This window comes from Pristiophorus japonicus, chromosome 11 (assembly GCF_044704955.1).
Source record: "Pristiophorus japonicus isolate sPriJap1 chromosome 11, sPriJap1.hap1, whole genome shotgun sequence".
NCBI classification, from domain to species: Eukaryota; Metazoa; Chordata; class Chondrichthyes; family Pristiophoridae; genus Pristiophorus; species Pristiophorus japonicus.
Genome location: NC_091987.1, coordinates 220,493,491 through 220,521,482, shown reverse-complemented (window position 1 = coordinate 220,521,482; position 27,992 = coordinate 220,493,491). Strand labels below are relative to the sequence as shown.

Here is a 27,992-nt window from a genome sequence, read left to right as displayed (position 1 = left end):
TAATTGATTCCATCATTTTACCCACTACTGAGGTCAGGCTGACCGGTCTATAATTCCCTGTTTTCTCTCTCCCTCCTTTTTTAAAAAGTGGGGTTACATTGGCTATCCTCCACTCCATAGGAACTGATCCAGAGTCAATGGAATGTTGAAAAATGACTGTCAATGCATCCGCTATTTCCAAGGTCACCTCCTTAAGTACTCTGGGATGCAGTCCATCAGGCCCTGGGGATTTATCGGCCTTCAATCCCATCAATTTCCCCAACACAATTTCCCGACTAATAAAGATTTCCCTCAGTTCCCCCTCCTTACTAGACCCTCTGACCCCTTTTATATCCGAAAGGTTGTTTGTATCCTCCTTAGTGAAGACCGAACCAAAGTACTTGTTCAATTGGTCTGCCATTTCTTTGTTCCCCGTTATGACTTCCCCTGATTCTGACTGCAGGGGACCTACGTTTGTCTTTACTAACCTTTTTCTCTTTACATACCTATAGAAACTTTTGCAATCCGCCTTAATGTTCCCTGCAAGCTTCTTCTCGTACTCCATTTTAGCTGCCCTAATCAAACCCTTTGTCCTCCTCTGCTGAGTTCTAAATTTCTCCCAGTCCCCAGGTTCACTGCTATTTCTGGCCAATTTGTATGCCACTTCCTTGGCTTTAATACTATCCCTGATTTCCCTTGATAGCCACGGTTGAGCCACCTTCCCTTTTTTATTTTTACGCCAGACAGGAATGTACAATTGTTGTAATTCATCCATGCGGTCTCTAAATGTCTGCCATTGCCCATCCACAGTCAACCCCCTAAATATCATTCGCCAATCTATCCTAGCCAATTCACGCCTCATACCTTCAAAGTTACCCTTCTTTAAGTTCTGGACCATGGTCTCTGAATTTACTGTTTCATTCTCCATCCTAATGCAGAATTCCACCATATTATGGTCACTCTTCCCCAAGGGGCCTCGCACAATGAGATTGCTAATTAATCCTCTCTCATTACACAACACCCAGTCTAAGATGGCCTCCCCCCTAGTTGGTTTCTCAACATATTGATCTAGAAAACCATCCCTTATGCACTCCAGGAAATCCTCCTCCACCGTATTGCTTCCAGTTTGGCTAGCCCAATCTATGTGCATATTAAAGTCATCCATTATAACTGCTACACCTTTATTGCATGCACCCCTAATTTCCTGTTTGATGCCCTCCCCAACATCCCTATTACTGTTTGGAGGTCTGTACACAACTCCTACTAACGTTTTTTGCCCTTTGGTGTTCTGCAGCTCTACCCATATAGATTCCACATCATCCAAGCTAATGTCTTTCCTAACTATTGCATTAATCTCCTCTTTAACCAGCAATGCTACCCCACCTCCTTTTCCTTTTATTCTATCCTTCCTGAATGTTGAATACCCCTGAATGTTGAGTTCCCAGCCCTGATCATCCTGGAGCCACGTCTCTGTAATCCCAATCACATCATATTTGTTAACATCTATTTGCACAATTAATTCATCCACTTTATTGCGGATACTCCTTGCATTAAGACACAAAGCCTTCAGGCTTGTTTTTTTAACACCCTCTGTCCTTTTAGAATTTTGCTGTACAGTGGCCCTTTTTGTTCTTTGCCTTGGGTTTCTCTGCCCTCCACTTTTCCTCATCTCCTTTCTGTCTTTTGCTTTTGCCTCCTTTTTGTTTCCCTCTGTCTCCCTGCATTGGTTCCCATCCCCCTGCCATATTAGTTTAAATCCTCCCCAACAGCACTAGCAAACACTCCCCCTAGGACATTGGTTCTGGTCCTGCCCAGGTGCAGACCGTCAGATTTGTACTGGTCCCACCTCCCCCAGAACCGGTCCCAATGCCCCAGGAATTTGAATCCCTCCCTGCTGCACCACTGCTCAAACCACGTATTCATCTGCGCTATCCTGCGATTCCTACTCTGACTATCACGTGGCACTGGTAGCAATCCCGAGATTACTACTTTTGAGGTCCTACTTTTTAATTTAGCTCCTAGCTCCTTAAATTCGTTTCATAGGACCTCATCCCTTTTTTTACCTATGTCGTTGGTACCAATGTGCACCACGACAACTGGATGTTCTCCCTCCCATTTCAGAATATCCTGCACCCGCTCCGAGACATCCTTGACCCTTGCACCAGGGAGGCAACATACTATCCTGGAGTCTTGGTCGCGGCCGCAGAAACGCCTATCTATTCCCCTCACCATTGAATCCCCTATCACTATTGCTGTCCCACTCTTTTTCTTGCCCTCCTGTGCAGCAGAGCCAGCCACGGTGCCATGAACTTGGCTGCTGCTGCCCTCCCCTGATGAGTCATTCCCCTCAACAGTACTCAAAACGGTGTATCTGTTTTGCAGGGGGATGATCGCAGGGGACCCCTGCACTACCTTCCTTGCACTACTCTTCCTGCTGGTCTTCCATTCCCTATCTGGCTGTGGACCCTTTCCCTGCGGTAAGACCAACTCACTACACGTGATACTCACGTCATTCTCAGCATCGTGGATGCTCCAGAGTGAATCTACCCTCAGCTCCAATTCCGTAACGCGGACCGTCAGGAGCTGGAGGCAGATACACTTCCCGCAGATGTAGTCGTCAGGGACACCGGAAGTGTCCCTGAGTTCCCACATGGTACAGGAGGAGCATAACACCCGACCGAGCTCTCCTGCCATGACTGAACCCTTAGATACACTTAAATTGGCAACAACAATGTTAAAAGTTACTGACTAATATAAGAAGAAAAAGAAAAACTACTCACCAATCACCAGCCAATTGTTACTTGCAACCTTATAATTCTTCACCTCCTTACTCTGGGTTATTCAGTGAATTATTTTTGACATGTCCCACCCTGAAACGTCTAGTTCCGTCATCTTTATGGTTTTGCATTAACACAATGATCAGCTTCGTGTGGCTAGGATTATATAGCCAGAGACATCACCAGCTCCTGCTCCCATCCTGTTAGTTTTTATTCCATTTTATAGTATTGTATTTTATTTTTAGGTATTCTCATTATACACACAGTTCTCTGCTCAAAGAACAGTCAACCTATTCCCAATCTTCTACAAATTCTACCCTTGAACTCGGCAATAGAGGCAGGCTTGACCTCCCGGTAGTTTGGTGAGTTGATAGTGAGTAACTAAAGAGAGAAGGTTCACGAGGTTGATTCTGGAGATGAGGGGGTTAACTTATGAGGATAGGTTGAGTAGGTTGGGCCGATATTCATTGGAGTTCAGAAGAATGAGAGGTGATCTTATCGAAACATATAAGGGGGCTCGACAGGGTAGATGCAGAGAGGATATTTCCACTCAGAGGGAAAATTAAAACTAGGGGACATAGTCTCAGAATAAGGGGCCGCTTATTTAAAACTGAGATGAGGAGGAATTTCTTCTCTCAGAGGATTGTAAATCTGTGGAATTCTCTGCCACAGAGAGCTGTACAGGCTGGGTCATTGAATATATTTAAGACGGAGATGGACAGATTTTTGAGCGATAAGGGAGTAAAGGGTTATGGGGAGCGGGCAGGGAAGTGGAGCTGAGTCCATGATCAGATCAGCCATGATCTTATTGAATGGTGGAGCAGGCTTGAGGGGCCGAATGGCCGACTCCTGCTCCTATTTCTCATGTTCTTATATATAACTTAGCCAGACAGATTAAGAGGGCAGATTCAATTCCCAGTCTTTGCTAAATGATCTGATTTCAGGCTGGGTGGCAGTGCACTGAAAGGAGGACAAAGTCACCAGAATGGGGTTTGGTTCCACCTTCGACATTCGAAGGGCTCCACTCAGATCCTCTGCATTATAGCTTTGTGGAGATAAGGAACTCGGCGTGTGTGTGCCAAATAGGCTGTATCTGCCTAGATGGTTTTTACTGGTCTTTAGGTCATAGCCGGCCACTTTGGTGATTAGTTTTCATGAAAAGATGTCGGATAACAAACCTGCCTTTGATGGGAGGGAGATATCCATTACAGTTTCAGTGTTCTCTGGAATTTGTATCATGTATTTGTCAAACATTATTTCATGAAGATGCCATCACTTGAAGACAAAATGTGAAATATTCAAATATCAACATCAGGTTGTGTTGCTTTACCCATTGGTCAGCCAGTTAGTCCCAGCGAATGGTTAGCACACTCATCTGACCAGCTGTCATTTTACAGGTTAACCTATTTATTTTATCAAGTTAACAGATAAATATCTTTATTAAAATAGCAGAGAGGCATGGTGCATTAATGTGCAAAGCATTCGTCTACTAAAATCACCAACAGTAATTTCTAGCTTGATACGGTGATCTGCTTGTCGCAAGTTGTATGTGATACTTCGACCTGCTCAATATGTACATTTATTTCTCCTTTACTGGAATGTCCATGAGAGAGTTGCAGTGCCTCTCCTCTCAGTAATGGCTCTCTGAACATATTTTCTTCAGGAAAATCCGTACGTGATGCTGAAACCAAACTACCAAGAATTGGAAGGAAATGAGCGATACGAAGGATTCTGTGTGGATATGCTAAAGCAGCTGTCAGAAAGCCTCAGATTTCATTACAAAATCCAACTGGTAGCTGACGGTGTGTATGGGGTAGCAGAGTCCAATGGCACTTGGACTGGGATGGTCGGTGAGCTGATTTCAAGGGTAAGCACTGAACAAAACAAATAATATCACAAATGAAGTAAAGATCAGTTTAGAACCTCTCTGTGCTACTGAGAATAATATTTGTGCTGAAAATCCGTGCAGTGATTGAGCAAATTCAGCGATTGAGGAGATTCAGCAATCAACCGAGTGTTTACATCACACCCTGTGATTGGAGGACTCGGGGAAGTGAGCTTCCTTTAATTTTTTATTGGTGAATTTAGTGTTCAAGATTTTATGTCAGTGCGGGAAACAGAATACTTTCCCATTTCAAGTCCCCAGCATCAAGCACTCCCAGGTCAGGCATATAACAGTAAAATGTAGAGTAGAAATTCTGCACAACTTGGTTTAGCCCCAGGCTCAGAAACGTACCTGTACGACACGAGGACGATGTTTCCTTCTCCTGACCCCGACTCTCTTCCCCCATTCTGAGTCATCTCTGTTTGCGATGAGCAATTTGTGAGTGGCAAATTACCGGCAGTGTTGTCTGGGCCGATGCGATCTTAAAATTTCACCTCGGTCTTTCTTAGCCAAGATCCACAGGAGGAGTTCATAGTTACAACAAATAAATCACAATCTATTAGAAACATAGAAACATAGAAAATTGGTGCAGGAGTAGGCCATTCGGCCCTTCGAGCCTACACCGCCATTCAATGAGTTCATGGCTGAACATGCAACTTCAGTACCCCATTCCTGCTTTCTCACCATACCCCTTGATCCCCCGAGTAGTAAGGACTTCATCTAACTCCTTTTTGAATATATTTAGTGAATTGGCCTCAACAACTTTCTGTGGTAGAGAATTCCACAGGTTCACCACTCTCTGGGTGAAGAAGTTTCTCCTCATCTCGGTCCTAAATGGCTTAACCCTTATCCTTAGACTGTGACCCCTGGTTCTGGACTTCCCCAACATTGGGAACATTCTTCCTGCATCTAACCTGTCTAAACCCGTCAGAATTTTAAACGTTTCTATGAGATCCCCTCTCATTCATCTGAACTCCAGTGAATACAAGCCCAGTTGATCCAGTCTTTCTTGATATGTCAATCCCGCCATCCCGGGAATCAGTCTGGTGAACCTTCGCTGCACTCCCTCAATAGCAAGAATGTCCTTCCTCAAGTTAGGAGACCAAAACTGTACACAATACTCCAGGTGTGGCCCCAGCAAGGCCCTGTACAACTGTAGCAACACCTCCCTGCCCCTGTACTCAAATCCCCTCGCTATGAAGGCCAACATGCCATTTGCTTTCTTAACCGCCTGCTGTACCTGCATGCCAACCTTCAATGACTGATGTACCATGATACCCAGGTCTCTTTGCACCTCCCCTTTTCCTAATCTGTCACCATTCAGATAATAGTCTGTCTCTCTGTTTTTACCACCAAAGTGGATAACCTCACATTTATCCACATTATACTTCATCTGCCATGCATTTGCCCACTCACCTAACCTATCCAAGTCACTCTGCAGCCTCATAGCATCCTCCTCGCAGCTCACACTGCCACCCAACTTAGTGTCATCCTCAAATTTGGAGATACTACATTTAATCCCCTCGTCTAAATCATTAATGTACAATGTAAACAGCTGGGGCCCCAGCACAGAACCTTGCTATACCCCACTAGTCACTGCCTGACATTCTGAAAAGTACCCATTTACTCCTACTCTTTGCTTTCTGTCTGACAACCAGTTCTCAATCCACGTCAGCACACTACCCCCAATCCCATGTGCTTTAACTTTGCACATTAATCTCTTGTGTGGGACCTTGTCGAAAGGCTTCTGAAAGTCCAAATATACCACAATAATTGGTTCTCCCTTGTCCACTTTACTGGAAACATCCTCAAAAAATTCCAGAAGATTTGTCAAGCATGATTTCCCTTTCACAAATCCAAGCTGACTTGGACCTATCATGTCACCTCTTTCCAAATGCGCTGCTATGACATCCTTAATAATTGATTCCATCATTTTACCTACTACTGATGTCAGGCTGACCGGTCTATAATTCCCTGTTTTCTGTCTCCCTCCTTTCTTAAAAAGTGGGGTTACATTGGCTACCCTCCACTCCATAGGAACTGATCCAGAGTCAATGGAATGTTGGAAAATGACTGTCAATGCATCCACTATTTCCAAGGCCACCTCCTTAAGTACTCTGGGATGCAGTCCATCAGGCCCTGGGGATTTATCGGCCTTCAATCCCATCAATTTCCCCAACACAATTTCCCAACTAATAAGGATTTCCTTCAGTTCCTCCTTCTTACTAGACCCTCTGACCCCTTTTATATCTGGAAGGTTGTTTGTGTCCTCCTTAGTGAATACCGAACCAAAGTACTTGTTCAATTGGTCTGCCATTTCTTTGTTCCCCGTTATGACTTCCCCTGATTCTGACTGCAGGGGACCTACGTTTGTCTTTACTAATCTTTTTCTCTTTACATATCTATAGAAACTTTTGCAGTCCATCTTAATGTTCCCTGCAAGCTTCCTCTCGTACTCTATTTTCCTTGCCCTAATCAAACCCTTTGTCCTCCTCTGCTGAGTTATAAATTTCTCCCAGTCCCCAGGTTCACTGCTATTTCTGGCCAATTTGTATGCCACTTCCTTGGCTTTAATACTATCCCTGATTTCCCTTGATAGCCACAGTTGAGCCACCTTCCCTTTTTTATTTTTATGCCAGACAGGAATGTACAATTGTTGTAGTTCATCCATGCGGTCTCTAAATGTCTGCCATTGCCCATCCACAGTCAACCCCTTAAGTATCATTCGCCAATCTATCCTAGCCAATTCACGCCTCATACCTTCAAAGTTACCATTCTTTAAGTTCTGGACCATGGTCTCTGAATTAACTGTTTCATTCTCCATCCTAATGTAGAATTCCACCATATTATGGTCACTCTTCCCCAACAAGATTGCTAATTAATCCTCTCTCATTACACAACACCCAGTCTAAGATGGCCTCCCACCTAGTTGGTTCCTCGACATATTGGTCTAGAAAACCATCCCTTATGTTCTCCAGAAAATCCTCCTCCACTGTATTGCTTCCAGTTTGGTTAGCCCAATCTATATGCATATTAAAGTCACCCATGATAACTGCTGCACCTTTATTGCATGCACCCCTAATTTCCTGTTTGATGCCCTCCCCAACAGCACTACGACTGTTTGGAGGTCTGTACACAACTCCCACTAAGGTTTTTTGCCCTTTGGTGTTCTGCAGCTCTACCCATATAGATTCCACATCATCCAAGCTAATGTCCTTCCTAACTATTGCATTAATCTCCTCTTTAACCAGCAATGCTACCCCACCTCCTTTTCCTTTTATTCTATCCTTCCTGAATGTTGAATACCCCTGGATGTTGAGTTCCCAGCCCTGATCATCCTGGAGCCACGTCTCTGTGATCCCAATCACATCATATTTGTTAACATCTATTTGCACAGTTAATTCATCCACCTTATTACGGATACTCCTTGCATTAAGACACAAAGCCTTCAGGCTTGTTTTTTTAACACCCTTTGTCCTTTTAGAATTATGATGCAGTGTGGCCCTTTTTGTTTCTTGCCTTTGTTTACTCGGCCTTCCACTATTGCTTTTTGCCTTTCTACCATCTGTTTCTGACTCCATATTACTTCACCCTGTCTCACTGCACAGATTCCCATCCCCCTGAGTTGTCAGCAATATTGTCGTCCCGAGTTGTTCTGAGGACATTAGGGGTCGAAATTGCCGCTTTGCGCAGGGCCAGTTAGCGGTGACTGGCGGTAAGGGTACACAGAGCATCAGCCTGAAATTGCCCCCAGGGTCAGCAGGTGAAAAGGGGTTTGCACAGTGCCCCGGCAATGACGGGATCACCGTGCGCACCACCCCTATGCCCCGCGGGATCCAGGTCCCCGAGAAGCTGTGGCGCTCCGACCATCCTTCAAGAGGAGGTGCCACCGCTGCCATCGGCCCGACAATGGCGACCGTTGGTTCGGCCAGGCCGCCAACAGGTAGTCCAGCATTCCCTGGTGGCCCAATGGGCGGCACTGAAGATGCTGCTCAGATCACAGTGGCCTTCTGTAGCGCGCTGAGCGTTGCTCCCCACAAGCGCTGCACAAGCGTCCCAGGAGCACCGCAAGAACGTGCAGTTACTGTCCCCACCATGTTTCGGCAAATCTGCGGCAGCTACAGAATTTCCCATCCAGCGTGGGAAACGCCGGCGCCGAAGATTCAACCATAGTCTGGGACTGGAATCACATGTACGCCAGACCGGGTTAGGCTAACCAAGATGACCAGCTCGGGGTAACCTATTTAAAAAAGGAGGCAGATAGAAAGCAGGAAACTATAGACCAGTTAGCCTAACATCTGTCGTTGGGAAAATGCTGGAGTCCATTATTAAGGAAGCAGTAGCGGGACATTTGGAAAATCATGATTCAATCAAGCAGTCAGCATGGTTTTATGAAAGGGAAATCAAGTTTGACAAATCTGCTGGAGTTCTTTGAGGATGTAACAAGCAGGGTGGATAAGGGGAAACCATAGGATGTGATGTATTTGGATTTCCAGAAGGCATTCGATAAGGTGCCACACACAAGATAAAAGCTCACAGGGTTGGGGTAATATATTAGCGTGGATAGAGGATTGGCTAACTAACAGAAAACAGAGAGTCAGGATAAATGGGTCATTCTCTGGTTGGCAAACAGTGACTAGTGGGGTGCCTCAGGAATCTGTGCTGGGGCCTCAACTATTTACAATCTATATTAATGACTTGGATGAAGAGACTGAGTGTAATGTAGCCAAGTTTGCTGATGATACAAAGATGGATGGGAAAGCAAATTGTGAGGAGGACACAAAAAATCTTCAAAGGGATATAGACAGGCTAAGTGAGTGGGCAAACATTTGGCAGATGAAGTATGATATGGGAAAATGTGAGTTTATCCACTTTGGCAGAAATAATAGAAAAGCTAATTATAATTTAAATGGAGAAAAATTGCAAAGTGCTGCAGTACAGAGGGACCTGGGGGTCCTTGTACATAAAACACAAAAAGTTTGTATGCAGGTACAGCAAATAATCAGGAAGGCAGATGGAATGTTGGCCTTTATTGCAAGGGGGATAGAGTATAAAAGCAGAGAAGTCCTGCTACAACTGTACAGGGTATTGGTGAGGCCACACCTGGAGTACTGCGTGCAGTTTTAGTCGCCCTATTTAAGGAAGGATATACATGCATTGGAGGCTATTCAGAGAAGGTTCACTCGGTTGATTCCGGAGATGAGGGGGTTGACTTATGAGGATAGGTTGAGTAGGTTGGGCTTATACACATTGGAGTTCAGAAAAATAAGAGGTGATCTTATTGAAACTTATAAGATAATGAGGGGGCTCGACAAGGTGGATGTAGAGAGGATGTTTCCACCCATAGGGGAAACTAAAACTAGGGGACATAGTCTCAGAATAAGGGGCCGACCTTTTAAAACTGAGATAAGGAGGAATTTATTTTGAGGGTTGTAAATCTGTGGATTTCTCTGCCCCAGAGAGCTGTGGAGGCTGGGTCATTGAATATATTTAAGGCGGAGATCAACAGATTTTTGAGCGATAAGGGAGTAAAGGGTTATGGGGAGTGGGTGGGGAAGTGGAGCTGAGTCCATGATCAGATCAGCCATGATCGTATTAAATGGTGGAGCAGGCTCGAGGAGCCGAATGGCCGACTCCTGCTCCTATTTCTTATGTTCTTATGGCCAGGAGTGACCAGGTGACCAGCTCGGGGTGACCAGGAGTGATTGGGATGAGCAGGTTGGGGTTCCATTCCCTGATCTAGTATTATGGTCAAAAACTTTCATGGTCATTTTTCACATGCCAGCTCAAATTACCAGATTTCATTCATTTTATTTGACAATTTGCCTCATCGCTGAGTTATTAGCACAGCTCCATAAGCACTACCCTCCAGAGGCTACTGTGTAAAGCTACAAATCATATGAGGCTTTAAAATGTAAATAAAGGCAGTGCATCAATGGAGGCACAGCTTGGTGTTGGTCTCGCTGCACGCCCAGTGACCTCTTTGCTGCAGCTTGGATTACTGCCTCCTACTGCCCACTGTTTGAACAGTTTGTACAGTGATCTGTTCCAGGTGACACTTTCAGTTACACATTAAAGCGTCATGTGACTTGCATTTTACCATTTCACAAATATATGATTTATTTATAATAGTACTGACAATATTGTGTTAAATCTTCGTTCTTAGTAATATATGAAAGTGTTGTCCATACAACTCTATATAAAAATTATAATGTAATGGCTGTTGTGAATGACGCCCGCCGTTATTAATCACAAATCAGCCAGCAACTGATGGCGAGGAAGAGATTCCCCATGAAGTGCGGATCACCACGTTAACCATTCGCTTTCCGAAAACAGCTTCACCTTTCCCTCAGTTTCATGATTTTTCTGCATTTGTACATTAATTGCCCATTAAACTCACCATAAAAAGTTCCGTCTAGTAATTAATAATATAAAGTACCTTTTTAACAATGTGATAATTGTTAATGACTGCTAATCTTTCCCATAAAGTGAACAATTGAAAGTGTAGAGTTTCATTCCTTTAGCTTGTGAATTGTTGGAGATTTTAAAAATGTCAAATTTTATATTTTAACATTTTTTTTCTTACTTTTCTTTTCTGTCTCTTTCTCTCTCTCAATCCTCTCTTTCCTTCCCTCTCATCGTCCAGAATTCCCTAAATTCTGGAACATCCCCCTGGCTTTGGAAGGTAGCAAATGTCATCCTACATTTCAAAAAACGAGGGAGAGAGAAAACAGTTAGCCTGACATCAGTAGTGGGGGATTCTATCATTGGGGGCACTTAGAATATCATATTAGGATTGGGTAGAGTCAACACAGATTTATGAAAGGGAAATCGAGTTTGATAAATCTGTTAATGCTTTTTGAGGCTGTAACTAGCAGGGTAAATAAGGGGAAACAGTGGATGTGGTGTATTTAGATTTTCAAAAAGCATTTGATAAGGTGCCACACAGGAGGTTATTACACAAAATTAGGGCTCATGGGATTGGGGGTAATATATTAGCATGGATTGAGGATTGGGTAACGGACAGAAAACAGAGAGTAAGAATAAATGGGTCATTTTTGGGATGGCAGGGTGTAACTAGTGGGGTAACGAAAGGATCAGTGCTTGGCCCTCAGCTATTTACAATCTATATTAATGACACTGACCACACTTGATCAGCTCCGCTGGACAGGCCACATCGTTCATATGCCAGACACGAGACTCCCAAAGCAAGCAATCTACTCGGAACTCCTTCACGGCAAACGAGCCAAAGGTGGGCCGAGGAAACGTTACAGGGGCACCCTCAAAGCCTCCCTGATAAAATGCAACATCCCCACTGACACCTGGGAGTCCCTGGCCAAAGACCACCCTAAGTGGAGGAAGTGCATCCGGGAGGGCGCTGAGCACTTCGAGTCTCATCACTGAGAGCATGCAGAAATCAAGCGCAGGCAGCGGAAGGAGCGTGCGGCAAACCAGACTCCCCACCCACCCTTTCTTTCAACCACTGTCTGTCCCACTTGTGACAGGGTCTGTGGACTGTTCAGCCACCTCAGGACTCATTTTAAGAGTGGAAGCAAGTCTTCCTTGATTCCGAGGGACTGCCTATGCTGATAATAATGACTTAGATGAGGGGACTGAGTGTAATGTATCCACGTTTTCTGATGATACAAAGCTAGGTGGGAATGTAAGTTGTGTGGAGGCTGCAAGGAGGATATAGAGAGGCTAAGTGAGTGGGCAAGAACATGGCAGAAGGAATATAATGTGGAGAAATGTGAAGTTATCCACTTTTTGGTAGGAAAAATAGAAAAGCAGAGTATTGTTAAATGGTGAGAGATTGGGAAATGTTGGTGTTCAGAGGGATCTGGGTTTCCTTGTACACCAATCACTGAAAGTTAACATGCAGGTACAGCAAGCAATTAGGAAACAAAATGGTATGTTGACCTTTATGACAAAAGGATTTGAGTATAAGAGAAAAAAGTCTTACTGCAATTATATCGGGCCTTGGTGTACAGACCACCAAACAGTAGTAGTGAGGTTGGGGACAGCATCAAACAAGAAATAAGGGATGTGTGCAATAAAGGTACAGCAGTTATCATGGGCAACTTTAATCTACATATTGATTAGGCTAACCAAACTGGTAGCAATACGGTGGAGGAGGATTTCCTGGAGTGTATTAGGGATGGTTTTCTACACTAATATGTCGAGGAACCAACTAGAGAGCTGGCCATCCTAGACTGGGTGATGTGTAATGAGAAAGGACTAATTAGCAATCATGTTGTGCGAGGCCCCTTGGGGAAGAGTGACCGTAATATGGTAGAATTCTTTATGAAGATGGAGAGTGACACAGTTAATTCAGAAACTAGGGTCCTGAACTTAAGGAAAGGTAACTTTGACGGTATGAGACGTGAATTGGCTAGAATAGACTGGCGAATGATACTTAAAGGGTTGACGGTGGATAGGCAATGGCAGACATTTAAAGATCACATGGATGAACTTCAACAATTGTACATCCCTGTCTGGAGTAAAAATAAAACAGGGAAGGTGGCTCAACCGTGGCTAACAAGGAAAATTAAGGATAGTGTTAAATACAAGGAAGAGGCATATAAATTGGCCAGAAAAAACAACAAACCTGAGGACTGGGAGAAATTTAGAATTCAGCAGAGGAGGACTAAGGTTTAATTAGGAGGGGGAAATAGAGTATGAGAGGAAGCTTGCCAGGAACTTAAAAACTGACTGCAAAAGCTTATATAGATATGTGAAGAGAAAAAGATTAGTGAAGACAAACTTGCAGTCGGATTCAGGTGAATTTATAATGGGGAACAAAGAAATGGCAGACCAATTGAACAAATACTTTGGTTCTGTCTTCACAAAGGAAGACACAAATAACCTTCTGGATGTACTCGGGGACAGTGGGTCTAGTGAGAAGGAGGGAAATTGTGTTCGGGAATTTGATGGGATTGAAGGCCGATAAATCCCCAGGGGCTGATAGTCTGCATCCCAGAGTACTTAAGGAAGTGGCCCTAGAAATAGTGGATGTATTGGTGATCATTTTCCAACAGTCTATCAACTCTGGATCAGTTCCTATGGACTGGAGGGTAGCTAATGTACCACCACTTTTTAAAAAAGGAGGGAGAGAGAAAATCGGTAATTATATACCGGTTAGCCTGACATCAGTAGTGGGGAAAATTTTTGAATCAATCATTAAGGATGAAATAGCAGCGCATTTGGAAAGCAGGGACAGGATCGGTCCAAGTCAGCATGGATTTATGAAAGGGAAATCATGCTTGACAAATCTTCTGGAGTTTTTGAGGATGTAAATAGCAGAGTGGACAAGGGAGAACCAGTGGATGTGGTGTATTTGGACTTTCAAAAGGCTTTTGACAAGGTCCCACACAAGAGATCAAAGCACATGGTCTTGGGGGTAATGTACTGACGTGGATAGAGAACTGGTTGGCAGACAGGAAGCAGAGAGTCAGGATAAACGGGTCCTTTTCAGAATGGCAGGCAGTGACTAGTGGAGTGCCGCAGGGCTCAGTGCTGGGACCCCAGCTTTTTACAATATATATTAATGATTTAGATGAGCGAATTGAGTGCAATATCTCCAAGCTTGCAGATGACACTAAATTGGGTGGCGGTGTGAGCTGTGAGGAGAACGCTAAGAGGCTGCAGGGTGACTTGGACAGGTTAGGTGAGTGGGCAAATGCATGGCAGATGCAGTATAATGTGGATAAATGTGAGGTTATCCACTTTGGTGGCAAAAACACGAAGGCAAAATACTATCTGAATGGCGGCAGATTAGGAAAAGGGGAGGTGCAATGAGACCTGGGTGTCATGGTTCATCAGTCATTGAAACTTGGCTTGCAGGTACAGCAGGCAGTGAAGGAGGCAAATGGTATGTTGGCCTTCATAGCTAGAGGATTTGAGTATAGGAGCAGGGAGGTCTTACTGCAGTTGTACAAGGCCTTGGTGGGACCTCACTTGGAATATTGTGTTCAGTTTTGGTCTCCTAATCTGAGGAAGGACGTTCTTGCTATTGAGGGAGTGCAGCGAAGGTTCACCAGACTGATTCCAGGGATGGCTGGACTGACATATAGGGAGAGACTGGATCAACTGGGCCTTTATACACTGGAGTTTGGAAGGATGAGAGGGGATCTCATAGAAAGATATAAAATTCTGACGGGACTGGACAGGTTAGATGCGGAAGAATGTTCCCGATGTTGGGGAAGTCCAGAATCAGGGGACACAGTCTTAGGATAAGGGGTAGGCCATTTCGGACTGAGATGAGGAGAAACTTCTTCACTCAGAGAGTTGTTAACCTGTGGAATTCCCTGCCGCAGAGAGTTGTTGATGCCAGTTCATTGGATGTATTCAAGAGGGAGTTAGATATGGCCCTTACTGCTAAAGGAATATGGAGAGAAAGCAGGAAAGGGGTACTGAAGGAATGATCAGCCATGATCTTATTGAATGGTGGCGCAGGCTCGAAGGGCCGAATGGCCTACTCCTGCACCTATTTTCTATGTTTCTATGCACCTGGAGTATTGTGTACAGTTCTGGTCTCCTTACCCATGGAAGGATATACTTGCCATAGAAGGAGTGCAAAAAAGGTTCACCAAGCTGAATCCTGGGATAGGGGGATTGTCCTATGAGGAGAGATTGAGGAGACTAGGCCTATATTCCCAAGAATTTAGAAGAATGAATGGTGATCGCATTAAAACATACAACATTCTTACAAGACTTGACAGGGTAGATGCGGGGAGGATGTTTCCCCGGGCCGGGGAGTCTAGAACCAGGGGTCACGGTCTCAGGATAAGGGCTCGACCATTTAGGACTGAGATGAGGAGAAACTTATTCGCTCAGAAGCTGGTGATTCTTTGGAATTCTCTACCCCAGAGGGCTGTGGAGGCTTAGTCTTTGAGTATATTTAAGACCGAGATCGATAGATTTTTTGATATTAAGGGAATCAAGGGATATGGGGATAGTGCAGGAAAGTGTTGCGGTAGAAGATCAGCCATGATCTTATTGAATGGCGGAGCAGGCTCGAGGGGCCAAATGGCCAACAGCTGCTCCGAATTCTTATGGTTTTTCTTTATTTCTCTTTCTGCACCTGATTTGACCGTTGTTCAACCTCCTTCTCAGTCCCTCATCTGTTTAATTCTCAATCCTTAAATCTCATTGGTCATGGAGATATACTGCTGGCCCTGTCAGATGTCCCAAATCTAACCCAGATGTCCCATAACTAACGCAGATGGGCCATAACTAACCCAGATGCCCCATAACTAATTCAGATGCCCCATAACTAACCCAGATGGCGCATAACTAATTCAGATGCCCCATAACTAATTCAGATGCCCCATAACTAACGCAGATGGCCCATAAGTAACGCAGATGGCCCATAACTAACCCAGATGCCCCATAACTAATTCAGATGCCCCATAACTAACCGGGAAGCCACGAGATGCTGACTCCAGCACAATCTGGGACGTTATTGAGGAAAAGTCCAACATGTACACTCTAGTTTTTAAATCTAGCAGTGGGAGTTTGCTGTCACAATGGATAATCTGACCAATTACCAATTAATTAGATACGATCTCTGATAATTGGTTAAATTGGCAGGTTTTTGATTTTATAGAACAGTATCATACCATTGAAAATTTAGCCGAAACCCATTTTTTCCCTCAAATTCCAATTTCCTGCTTCGAGGGAATTAGGCAGAGGTTATAGCCCACATACCAATATGTTTTCAATATAACAGTTGTTGAAATGTATTTGTGTGTGTTATTCAGTCCCCACGGTTCTGTTCGGTCTGTTCTACTTGTCATATGTTCACAGAAAGCTGACCTGGCTGTAGCAGGCTTGACCATCACAGCCGAGCGTGAGAGGGTCATCGATTTCTCCAAACCATTTATGACTTTAGGAATTAGTATCTTGTACCGAGTTCAGATGGTAAGAGATCTTTTTTCCTGCAACCCAGTAAACAGTAGAAAAAACCCACATGTGTTTTTGCCAGTTTTCTTGCTTTTCTCCCTTCCTCATGCTGTGGCAGACTTGGCTCAATCGTAGACTCTTGTCTTTGAGTCAGTTGCTAGCTTTCGAATGAGATGTGAAACTGAGGCCTATCTGTCCCATCAGGTGGACGTAAAGATCCAGTGGCACTGTGTGAAGAAGAGCAGGGCCTGATCAACATGTTTTCCTCAACCACCCTTACTAGAACAGATGATCTTGCTATTCATCACAACACTGTTTGTGGGATCTTGCTGCCCACAAATCGCCTGCAACATTTCCATACATTTCCAGCACTCAATGGTCCCGCAAAGCGCTAAATAATTGCAGGTCTTTCTTTTACTTTCCCTGGTAACTGCCTGAGGCTGAACCAGACCATTCGCAATGTTGCTATCATATTTGACCCCAAGTTGAGCATCCGACCACGTTAGTGCAATTTCCATCTTCGAAACATCGCCCAACTCCACCCCCATGCCTCGGCTTATTTGATGCTGAAACCCTCAGCTATGCTTTCGCTTCCTATAAACCTGACTATTCCAGTGCACTGCCACATTCTACACTCCATAAACTTGAGGTCAGCCAAATCCCTGCAGCCTGTGTCCTACCTTGCACCGAGTTCGTTCACCCATCACCCTCTGTGCTCGCTGACCCATGTCCTAACTCGCACCGAGTTCGTTCACCCATCACCCTCTGTGCTCGCTGACCCATGTCCTAACTCGCACCGAGTCCCATTCACCCATCACCCTCTGTGCTCGCTGACCCGTGTCCTAACTCGCACCGAGTACCGTTCACCCATCACCCTCTGTGCTCGCTGACCCATGTCCTAACTCGCACCGAGTCCCGTTCACCCATCACCCTCTGTGCTCGCTGACCCATGTCCTAACTCGCACAGAGTCCCGTTCACCCATCACCCTCTGTGCTCGCTGACCCATGTCCTAACTCGCACAGAGTCCCGTTCACCCATCACTGTCTGTGCTCGCTGACCCATGTCCTAACTCGCACCGAGTCCCGCTCACCCATCACCCCTCTGCTCGCTGACCCATGTTCTAACTCGCACCGAGTACCGTTCAGCCATCACCCTCTGTGCTCGCTGACCCGTGTCCTAACTCGCATCGAGTCCCGTTCACCCATCACCCTCTGTGCTCGCTGACCCGTGTCCTACCTCGCACCAAGTCCCACTCACCCATCACCCCTCTGCTCGCTGACCCGTGTCCTAACTCGCGGCAAGTCCCGCTCACCCATCATCCTCTGTGCTCGCTGACCCGTGTCCTACCTCGCACCAAGTCCCGTTCACTCATCACCCCTCTGATCGCTGACCTACATTGGCTCCCGGTTAAGCAATGTCTAAATTATAAAATTTTCATCCTTGCTTTCAAATCCCTCCATTGCCTCACCCCTCCCTCTATCTCTAATCTCCACTAGCCCGACTCTCCAAGATATTTGCGCCCCTCTAATTCTGCCCTCTTGAGCAACCCGATTTTAATCACTCCACCATTGGCAGCTGTGTGTTCATCTGCCAAGGCCTGAAGCAATCATCACAATATTATGTTTCGAGTAGATGTGGAAAAGTACAAGAACAATCGATGTGAAAATACTCAACTGGAGGAGGGAAAATTTCAATGAGTTGAAAAAGGATCTGGCCCAGGTGGCAGGAAAAGCAGTAACTGGGCAATGGGAGAGGGTAGTGTGGGTACAGACAGTCAATGGTAGAGGGAAGTGTGGGTACAGACAGTCAATGGGAGAGGGAAGTGTGGGTACAGACAGTCAATGGGAGAGGGAAGTGTGGGTACAGACAGTCAATGGGATTAATAGTGTGGGTACAGACAGTCAATGGGAGAGGGAAGTGTGGGTACAGACAGTCAATGGGAGAGGGTAGTGTGGGTACAGACAGTCAATGGGATTAATAGTGTGGGTACAGACAGTCAATGGGATTAATAGTGTGGGTACAGACAGTCAATGGGATTAATAGTGTGGGTACAGACAGTCAATGGGAGAGGGTAGTGTGGGTACAGACAGTCAATGGGAGAGGGTAGTGTGGGTACAGACAGTCAATGGGAGAGGGTAGTGTGGGTACAGACAGTCAATGGGAGAGGGAAGTGTGGGTACAGACAGTCAATGGGAGAGGGTAGTGTGGGTACAGACTGTCAATGGGATTAATAGTGTGGGTACAGACATTCAATGGGAGAGGAAGTGTGGGTACAGACAGTCAATGGGAGAGGGTAGTGTGGGTACAGACAGTCAATGGGATTAATAGTGTGGGTACAGACAGTCAATGGGAGAGGGAAGTGTGGGTACAGACAGTCAATGGGAGAGGGAAGTGTGGATACAGACAGTCAATGGGAGAGGGAAGTGTGGGTACAGACGTCAATGGGAGAGGGAAGTGTGGGTACAGACAGTCAATGGGAGAGGGTAGTGTGGGTACAGACAGTCAATGGGAGAGGGAAGTGTGGGTACAGACAGTCAATGGGAGAGGGTAGTGTGGGTACAGACAGTCAATGGGATTAATAGTGTGGGTACAGACAGTCAATGGGATTGATAGTGTGGGTACAGACAGTCAATGGGATTAATAGTGTGGGTACAGACAGTCAATGGGAGAGGGTAGTGTGGGTACAGACAGTCAATGGGAGAGGGTAGTGTGGGTACAGACAGTCAATGGGAGAGGGTAGTGTGGGTACAGCCAGTCAATGGGAGAGGGAAGTGTGGGTACAGACAGTCAATGGGAGAGGGTAGTGTGGGTACAGACTGTCAATGGGATTAATAGTGTGGGTACAGACATTCAATGGGAGAGGAAGTGTGGGGACAGACAGTCAATGGGAGAGGGTAGTGTGGGTACAGACAGTCAATGGGATTAATAGTGTGGGTACAGACAGTCAATGGGAGAGGGAAGTGTGGGTACAGACAGTCAATGGGAGAGGGAAGTGTGGGTACAGACAGTCAATGGGAGAGGGAAGTGTGGGTACAGACAGTCAATGGGAGAGGGAAGTGTGGGTACAGACAGTCAATGGGATTAATAGTGTGGGTACAGACAGTCAATGGGAGAGGGAAGTGTGGGTACAGACAGTCAATGGGAGAGGGTAGTGTGGGTACAGACAGTCAATGGGATTAATAGTGTGGGTACAGACAGTCAATGGGATTAATAGTGTGGGTACAGACAGTCAATGGGAGAGTGTAGTGTGGGTACAGACAGTCAATGGGAGAGTGTAGTGTGGGTACAGACAGTCAATGGGAGAGGGTAGTGTGGGTACAGACAGTCAATGGGAGAGGGAAGTGTGGGTACAGACAGTCAATGGTAGAGGGTAGTGTGGGTACAGACTGTCAATGGGATTAATAATGTGGGTACAGACATTCAATGGGAGAGGAAGTGTGGGTACAGACAGTAAATGGGAGAGGGTAGTGTGGGTACAGTCAATGGGATTAATAGTGTGGGTACAGACAGTCAATGGGAGAGGGAAGTGTGGGTACAGACAGTCAATGGGAGAGGGTAGTGTGGGTACAGACAGTCAATGGGATTAATAGTGTGGGTACAGACAGTCAATGGGAGAGGGAAGTGTGGGTGCAGACAGTCAATGGGAGGGGAAGTGTGGGTACAGACAGTCAATGGGAGGGGAAGTGTGGGTACAGACAGTCAATGGGAGGGGAAGTGTGGGTACAGACAGTCAATGGGAGAGGGTAGTGTGGGTACAGACAGTCAATGGGAGAGGGTAGTGTGGGTACGAACAGTCAATGGGAGAGGGAAGTGTGGGTACAGACAGTCAATGGGAGAGGGTAGCGTGGGTACAGACAGTCAATGGGAGAGGGTAGTTTGGGTACAGACAGTCAATGGGATTAATAGTGTGGGTACAGACAGTCAATGGGAGAGGGTAGTGTGGGTACAGACATTCAATGGGAGGGGAAGTGTGGGTACAGACAGTCAATGGGAGGGGAAGTGTGGGTGCAGACAGTCAATGGGAGAGGGTAGTGTGGGTACAGACAGTCAATGGGATTAATAGTTTGGGTACAGACAGTCAATGGGAGAGGTAGTGTGGGTACAGACAGTCAATGGGAGAGGGTAGTGTGGGTACAGACATTCAATGGGAGAGGAAGTGTGGGTACAGACAGTCAATGGGAGAGGGTAGTGTGGGTACAGACAGTCAATGGGATTAATAGTGTGGGTACAGACAGTCAATGGGAGAGGGTAGTGTGGCTACAGACAGTCAATGGGAGAGGGTAGTGTGGGTACAGACAGTCAATGGAAGAGGGAAGTGTAGGTACAGACAGTCAATGGGAGAGGGTAGTGTGGGTACAGACAGTCAATGGGATTAATAGTGTGGGTACAGACATTCAATGGGAGAGGAAGTGTGGGTACAGACAGTCAATGGGAGAAGGTAGTGTGGGTACAGACAGTCAATGGGATTAATAGTGTGCGTACAGACAGTCAATGGGAATAATAGTGTGGGTACAGACAGTCAATGGGAGAGGGTAGTGTGGGTACAGACAGTCAATGGGAGGGGAAGTGTGGGTACAGACAGTCAATGGGAGGGGAAGTGTGGGTACAGACAGTCAATGGGAGGGGAAGTGTGGGTACAGACAGTCAATGGGAGGGGAAGTGTGGGTACAGACAGTCAATGGGAGAGGGAAGTGTGGGTACATACAGTCAATGGGAGAGGGTAGTGTGGGTACAGACAGTCAATGGGATTAATAGTGTGGGTACAGACAGTCAATGGGAATAATAGTGTGGGTACAGACAGTCAATGGGAGAGGGTAGTATGGGTAGAGACAGTCAATGGGAGAGGGTAGTGTGGGTACAGACAGTCAATGGGAGAGGGTAGTGTGGGTACAGACAGTCAATGGGAGAGGGAAGTGAGGGTACAGACAGTCAATGGGAGAGGGTAGTGTGGGTACAGACAGTCAATGGGATTAATAGTTTGGGTACAGACAGTCAATGGGAGAGGAAGTGTGGGTACAGACAGTCAATGGGAGAGGGTAGTGTGGGTACAGACAGTCAATGGGATTAATAGTGTGGGTACAGACAGTCATTGGGAGAGGGAAGTGTGGGTACAGACAGTCAATGGGAGAGGGAAGTGTGGGTACAGAGTCAATGGGAGAGGATACTGTGGGTACAGACAGTCAATGGGATTAATAGTGTGGGTACAGACAGTCAATGGGAGAGGGTAGTGTGGGTACAGACAGTCAATGGGAGAGGGTAGTGTGGGTACGGACAGTCAATGGGATTAATAGTGTGGGTACAGACAGTCAATGGGAGAGGGTAGTGTGGGTACAGACAGTCAATGGGAGAGGGTAGTGTGGGTACAGACAGTCAATGGAAGAGGGAAGTGTAGGTACAGACAGTCAATGGGAGAGGGTAGTGTGGGTACAGACAGTCAATGGGATTAATAGTGTGGGTACAGACATTCAATGGGAGAAGAAGTGTGGGTACAGACAGTCAATGGGAGAGGGTAGTGTGGGTACAGACAGTCAATGGGATTAATAGTGTGGGTACAGACAGTCAATGGGAGAGGGAAGTGTGGGTACAGACAGTCAATGGGAGAGGGTAGTGTGGGTACAGACAGTCAATGGGAGGGGAAGTGTGGGTACAGACAGTCAATGGGAGGGGAAGTGTGGGTACAGACAGTCAATGGGAGGCGAAGTGTGGGTACAGACAGTCAATGGGAGGGGAAGTGTGGGTACAGACAGTCAATGGGAGAGGGAAGTGTGGGTACAGACAGTCAATGGGAGAGGGTAGTGTGGGTACAGACAGTCAATGGGATTAATAGTGGGTACAGACAGTCAATGGGAGAGGGTAGTGTGGGTACAGACAGTCAATGGGAGAGGGTAGTGTGGGTACAGACAGTCAATGAGAGAGGGTAGTGTGGGTACAAACAGTCAATGGGATTAATAGTGTGGGTACAGACAGTCAATGGGAATAATAGTGTGGGTACAGACAGTCAATGGGAGAGGGTAGTATGGGTACAGACAGTCAATGGGAGAGGGTAGTGTGGGTACAGACAGTCAATGGGAGAGGGTAGTGTGGGTACAGACAGTCAAGGGAGAGGGAAGTGCGGGTACAGACAGTCAATGGGAGAGGGTAGTGTGGGTACAGACAGTCAATGGGAGAGGGTAGCGTGGGTACAGACAGTCAATGGGAGAGGGTAGTTTGGGTACAGACAGTCAATGGGATTAATAGTGTGGGTACAGACAGTCAATGGGAGAGGTAGTGTGGGTACAGACAGTCAATGGGAGAGGGTAGTGTGGGTACAGACATTCAATGGGAGGGGAAGTGTGGGTACAGACAGTCAATGGGAGGGGAAGTGTGGGTGCAGACAGTCAATGGGAGAGGGTAGTGTGGGTACAGACAGTCAATGGGATTAATAGTTTGGGTACAGAAAGTCAATGGGAGAGGAAGTGTGGGTACAGACAGTCAATGGGAGAGGGTAGTGTGGGTACAGACAGTCAATCGGATTAATAGTGTGGGTACAGACAGTCAATGGGAGAGGGTAGTGTGGGTACAGACAGTCAATGGGAGAGGGTAGTGTGGGTACAGACAGTCAATGGAAGAGGGAAGTGTAGGTACAGACAGTCAATGGGAGAGGGTAGTGTGGGTACAGACAGTCAATGGGATTAATAGTGTGGGTACAGACAGTCAATGGGAGAGGGTAGTGTGGGTACAGACAGTCAATGGGAGAGGGTAGTGTGGGTACAGACAGTCAATGGAAGAGGGAAGTGTAGGTACAGACAGTCAATGGGAGAGGGTAGTGTGGGTACAGACAGTCAATGGGATTAATAGTGTGGGTACAGACATTCAATGGGAGAAGAAGTGTGGGTACAGACAGTCAATGGGAGAGGGTAGTGTGGGTACAGACAGTCAATGGGATTAATAGTGTGGGTACAGACAGTCAATGGGAGAGGGAAGTGTGGGTACAGACAGTCAATGGGAGAGGGTAGTGTGGGTACAGACAGTCAATGGGAGGGGAAGTGTGGGTACAGACAGTCAATGGGAGGGGAAGTGTGGGTACAGACAGTCGATGGGAGGCGAAGTGTGGGTACAGACAGTCAATGGGAGGGGAAGTGTGGGTACAGACAGTCAATGGGAGAGGGAAGTGTGGGTATAGACAGTCAATGGGAGAGGGTAGTGTGGGTACAGACAGTCAATGGGATTAATAGTGGGTACAGACAGTCAATGGGAGAGGGTAGTGTGGGTACAGACAGTCAATGGGAGAGGGTAGTGTGGGTACAGACAGTCAATGAGAGAGGGTAGTGTGGGTACAGACAGTCAATGGGAGAGGGTAGTGTGGGTACAGACAGTCAATGGGAATAATAGTGTGGGTACAGACAGTCAATGGGAGAGGGTAGTATGGGTACAGACAGTCAATGGGAGAGGGTAGTGTGGGTACAGACAGTCAATGGGAGAGGGTAGTGTGGGTACAGACAGTCAATGGGAGGGGAAGTGTGGGTACAGACAGTCAATGGGAGGGGAAGTGTGGGTGCAGACAGTCAATGGGAGAGGGTAGTGTGGGTACAGACAGTCAATGGGATTAATAGTTTGGGTACAGAAAGTCAATGGGAGAGGAAGTGTGGGTACAGACAGTCAATGGGAGAGGGTAGTGTGGGTACAGACAGTCAATCGGATTAATAGTGTGGGTACAGACAGTCAATGGGAGAGGGTAGTGTGGGTACAGACAGTCAATGGGAGAGGGTAGTGTGGGTACAGACAGTCAATGGAAGAGGGAAGTGTAGGTACAGACAGTCAATGGGAGAGGGTAGTGTGGGTACAGACAGTCAATGGGATTAATAGTGTGGGTACAGACAGTCAATGGGAGAGGGTAGTGTGGGTACAGACAGTCAATGGGAGAGGGTAGTGTGGGTACAGACAGTCAATGGAAGAGGGAAGTGTAGGTACAGACAGTCAATGGGAGAGGGTAGTGTGGGTACAGACAGTCAATGGGATTAATAGTGTGGGTACAGACATTCAATGGGAGAAGAAGTGTGGGTACAGACAGTCAATGGGAGAGGGTAGTGTGGGTACAGACAGTCAATGGGATTAATAGTGTGGGTACAGACAGTCAATGGGAGAGGGAAGTGTGGGTACAGACAGTCAATGGGAGAGGGTAGTGTGGGTACAGACAGTCAATGGGAGGGGAAGTGTGGGTACAGACAGTCAATGGGAGGGGAAGTGTGGGTACAGACAGTCGATGGGAGGCGAAGTGTGGGTACAGACAGTCAATGGGAGGGGAAGTGTGGGTACAGACAGTCAATGGGAGAGGGAAGTGTGGGTATAGACAGTCAATGGGAGAGGGTAGTGTGGGTACAGACAGTCAATGGGATTAATAGTGGGTACAGACAGTCAATGGGAGAGGGTAGTGTGGGTACAGACAGTCAATGGGAGAGGGTAGTGTGGGTACAGACAGTCAATGAGAGAGGGTAGTGTGGGTACAGACAGTCAATGGGAGAGGGTAGTGTGGGTACAGACAGTCAATGGGAATAATAGTGTGGGTACAGACAGTCAATGGGAGAGGGTAGTATGGGTACAGACAGTCAATGGGAGAGGGTAGTGTGGGTACAGACAGTCAATGGGAGAGGGTAGTGTGGGTACAGACAGTCAATGGGAGAGGGAAGTGAGGGTACAGACAGTCAATGGGAGAGGGTAGTGTGGGTACAGACAGTCAATGGGAGAGGGTAGCGTGGGTACAGACAGTCAATGGGAGAGGGTAGTTTGGGTACAGACAGTCAATGGGATTAATAGTGTGGGTACAGACAGTCAATGGGAGAGGTAGTGTGGGTACAGACAGTCAATGGGAGAGGGTAGTGTGGGTACAGACATTCAATGGGAGGGGAAGTGTGGGTACAGACAGTCAATGGGAGGGGAAGTGTGGGTGCAGACAGTCAATGGGAGAGGGTAGTGTGGGTACAGACAGTCAATGGGAGAGGGTAGTGTGGGTACAGACAGTCAATGGAAGAGGGAAGTGTAGGTACAGACAGTCAATGGGAGAGGAAGTGTGGGTACAGACAGTCAATGGGAGAGGGTAGTGTGGGTACAGACAGTCAATCGGATTAATAGTGTGGGTACAGACAGTCAATGGGAGAGGGTAGTGTGGGTACAGACAGTCAATGGGAGAGGGTAGTGTGGGTACAGACAGTCAATGGAAGAGGGAAGTGTGGGTACAGACAGTCAATGGGATTAATAGTGTGGGTACAGACATTCGATGGGAGAGGAAGTGTGGGTACAGACAGTCAATGGGAGAGGGTAGTGTGGGTACAGACAGTCAATGGGATTAATAGTGTGGGTACAGACAGTCAATGGGAGAGGGAAGTGTGGGTACAGACAGTCAATGGGAGAGGGTAGTGTGGGTACAGACAGTCAATGGGAGGGGAAGTGTGGGTACAGACAGTCAATGGGAGGGGAAGTGTGGGTACAGACAGTCAATGGGAGGGGAAGTGTGGGTACAGACAGTCAATGGGAGGGGAAGTGTGGGTACAGACAGTCAATGGGAGAGGGAAGTGTGGGTACAGACAGTCAATGGGAGAGGGTAGTGTGGGTACAGACAGTCAATGGGATTAATAGTGGGTACAGACAGTCAATGGGAGAGGGTAGTGTGGGTACAGACAGTCAATGGGAGAGGGTAGTGTGGGTACAGACAGTCAATGGGAGAGGGTAGTGTGGGTACAAACAGTCAATGGGATTAATAGTGTGGGTACAGACAGTCAATGGGAATAATAGTGTGGGTACAGACAGTCAATGGGAGAGGGTAGTATGGGTACAGACAGTCAATGGGAGAGGGTAGTGTGGGTACAGACAGTCAATGGGAGAGGGTAGTGTGGGTACAGACAGTCAATGGGAGAGGGAAGTGAGGGTACAGGCAGTCAATGGGAGAGGGTAGTGTGGGTACAGACAGTCAATGGGATTAATAGTGTGGGTACAGACAGTCAATGGGAGAGGAAGTGTGGGTACAGACAGTCAATGGGAGAGGGTAGTGTGGGTACAGACAGTCAATGGGATTAATAGTGTGGGTACAGACAGTCAATGCGAGAGGGAAGTGTGGGTACAGACAGTCAATGGGAGAGGGAAGTGTGGGTACAGACAGTCAATGGGAGAGGATACTGTGGGTACAGACAGTCAATGGGATTAATAGTGTGGGTACAGACAGTCAATGGGAGGGGAAGTGTGGGTACAGACAGTCAATGGGAGAGGATAGTGTGGGTACAGACAGTCAATGGGATTAATAGTGTGGGTACAGACAGTCAATGGGAGAGGGAAGTGTGGGTACAGACAGTCAATGGGAGAGGGAAGTGTGGGTACAGACAGTCAATGGGAGAGGATACTGTGGGTACAGACAGTCAATGGGATTAATAGTGTGGGTACAGACAGTCAATGGGAGAGGGAAGTGTGGGTACAGACAGTCAATGGGAGAGGGTAGTGTGGGTACAGACAGTCAATGGGAGAGGGTAGTGTGGGTACAGACATTCAATGGGAGGGGAAGTGTGGGTACAGACAGTCAATGGGAGGGGAAGTGTGGGTGCAGACAGTCAATGGGAGAGGGTAGTGTGGGTACAGACAGTCAATGGGATTAATAGTTTGGGTACAGACAGTCAATGGGAGAGGAAGTGTGGGTACAGACAGTCAATGGGAGAGGGTAGTGTGGGTACAGACAGTCAATGGGATTAATAGTGTGGGTACAGACAGTCAATGGGAGAGGGTAGTGTGGGTACAGACAGTCAATGGGAGAGGGTAGTGTGGGTACAGACAGTCAATGGAAGAGGGAAGTGTAGGTACAGACAGTCAATGGGAGAGGGTAGTGTGGGTACAGACAGTCAATGGGATTAATAGTGTGGGTACAGACATTCAATGGGAGAGGAAGTGTGGGTACAGACAGTCAATGGGAGAGGGTAGTGTGGGTACAGACAGTCAATGGGATTAATAGTGTGGGTACAGACAGTCAATGGGAGAGGGAAGTGTGGGTACAGACAGTCAATGGGAGAGGGTAGTGTGGGTACAGACAGTCAATGGGAGGGGAAGTGTGGGTACAGACAGTCAATGGGAGGGGAAGTGTGGGTACAGACAGTCAATGGGAGGGGAAGTGTGGGTACAGTCAATGGGAGGGGAAGTGTGGGTACAGACAGTCAATGGGAGAGGGAAGTGTGGGTACATACAGTCAATGGGAGAGGGTAGTGTGGGTACAGACAGTCAATGGGATTAATAGTGGGTACAGACAGTCAATGGGAGAGGGTAGTGTGGGTACAGACAGTCAATGGGAGAGGGTAGTGTGGGTACAAACAGTCAATGGGATTAATAGTGTGGGTACAGACAGTCAATGGGAATAATAGTGTGGGTACAGACAGTCAATGGGAGAGGGTAGTATGGGTACAGACAGTCAATGGGAGAGGGTAGTGTGGGTACA

The 27,992-nt window shown here is 46.8% G+C and overlaps 1 protein-coding gene across 3 annotated transcripts in view; it reads left to right on the top strand.

Annotated features, from left to right (window-relative positions):
- LOC139276506 (glutamate receptor ionotropic, kainate 4-like) overlaps positions 1-27,992 on the top strand; it is a 229,933-nt gene that overhangs the window by 151,789 nt on the left and 50,152 nt on the right. For 2 of the 3 annotated variants that reach the window (XM_070894625.1, XM_070894627.1), the window contains exons 12-13: positions 4,420-4,623; positions 16,450-16,563. In XM_070894625.1, the coding sequence (XP_070750726.1) occupies positions 4,420-4,623; positions 16,450-16,563 (318 nt within the window). The remainder of the gene's footprint in view (positions 1-4,419; positions 4,624-16,449; positions 16,564-27,992) is intronic. The other variant, XM_070894626.1, reaches the window with a different exon arrangement.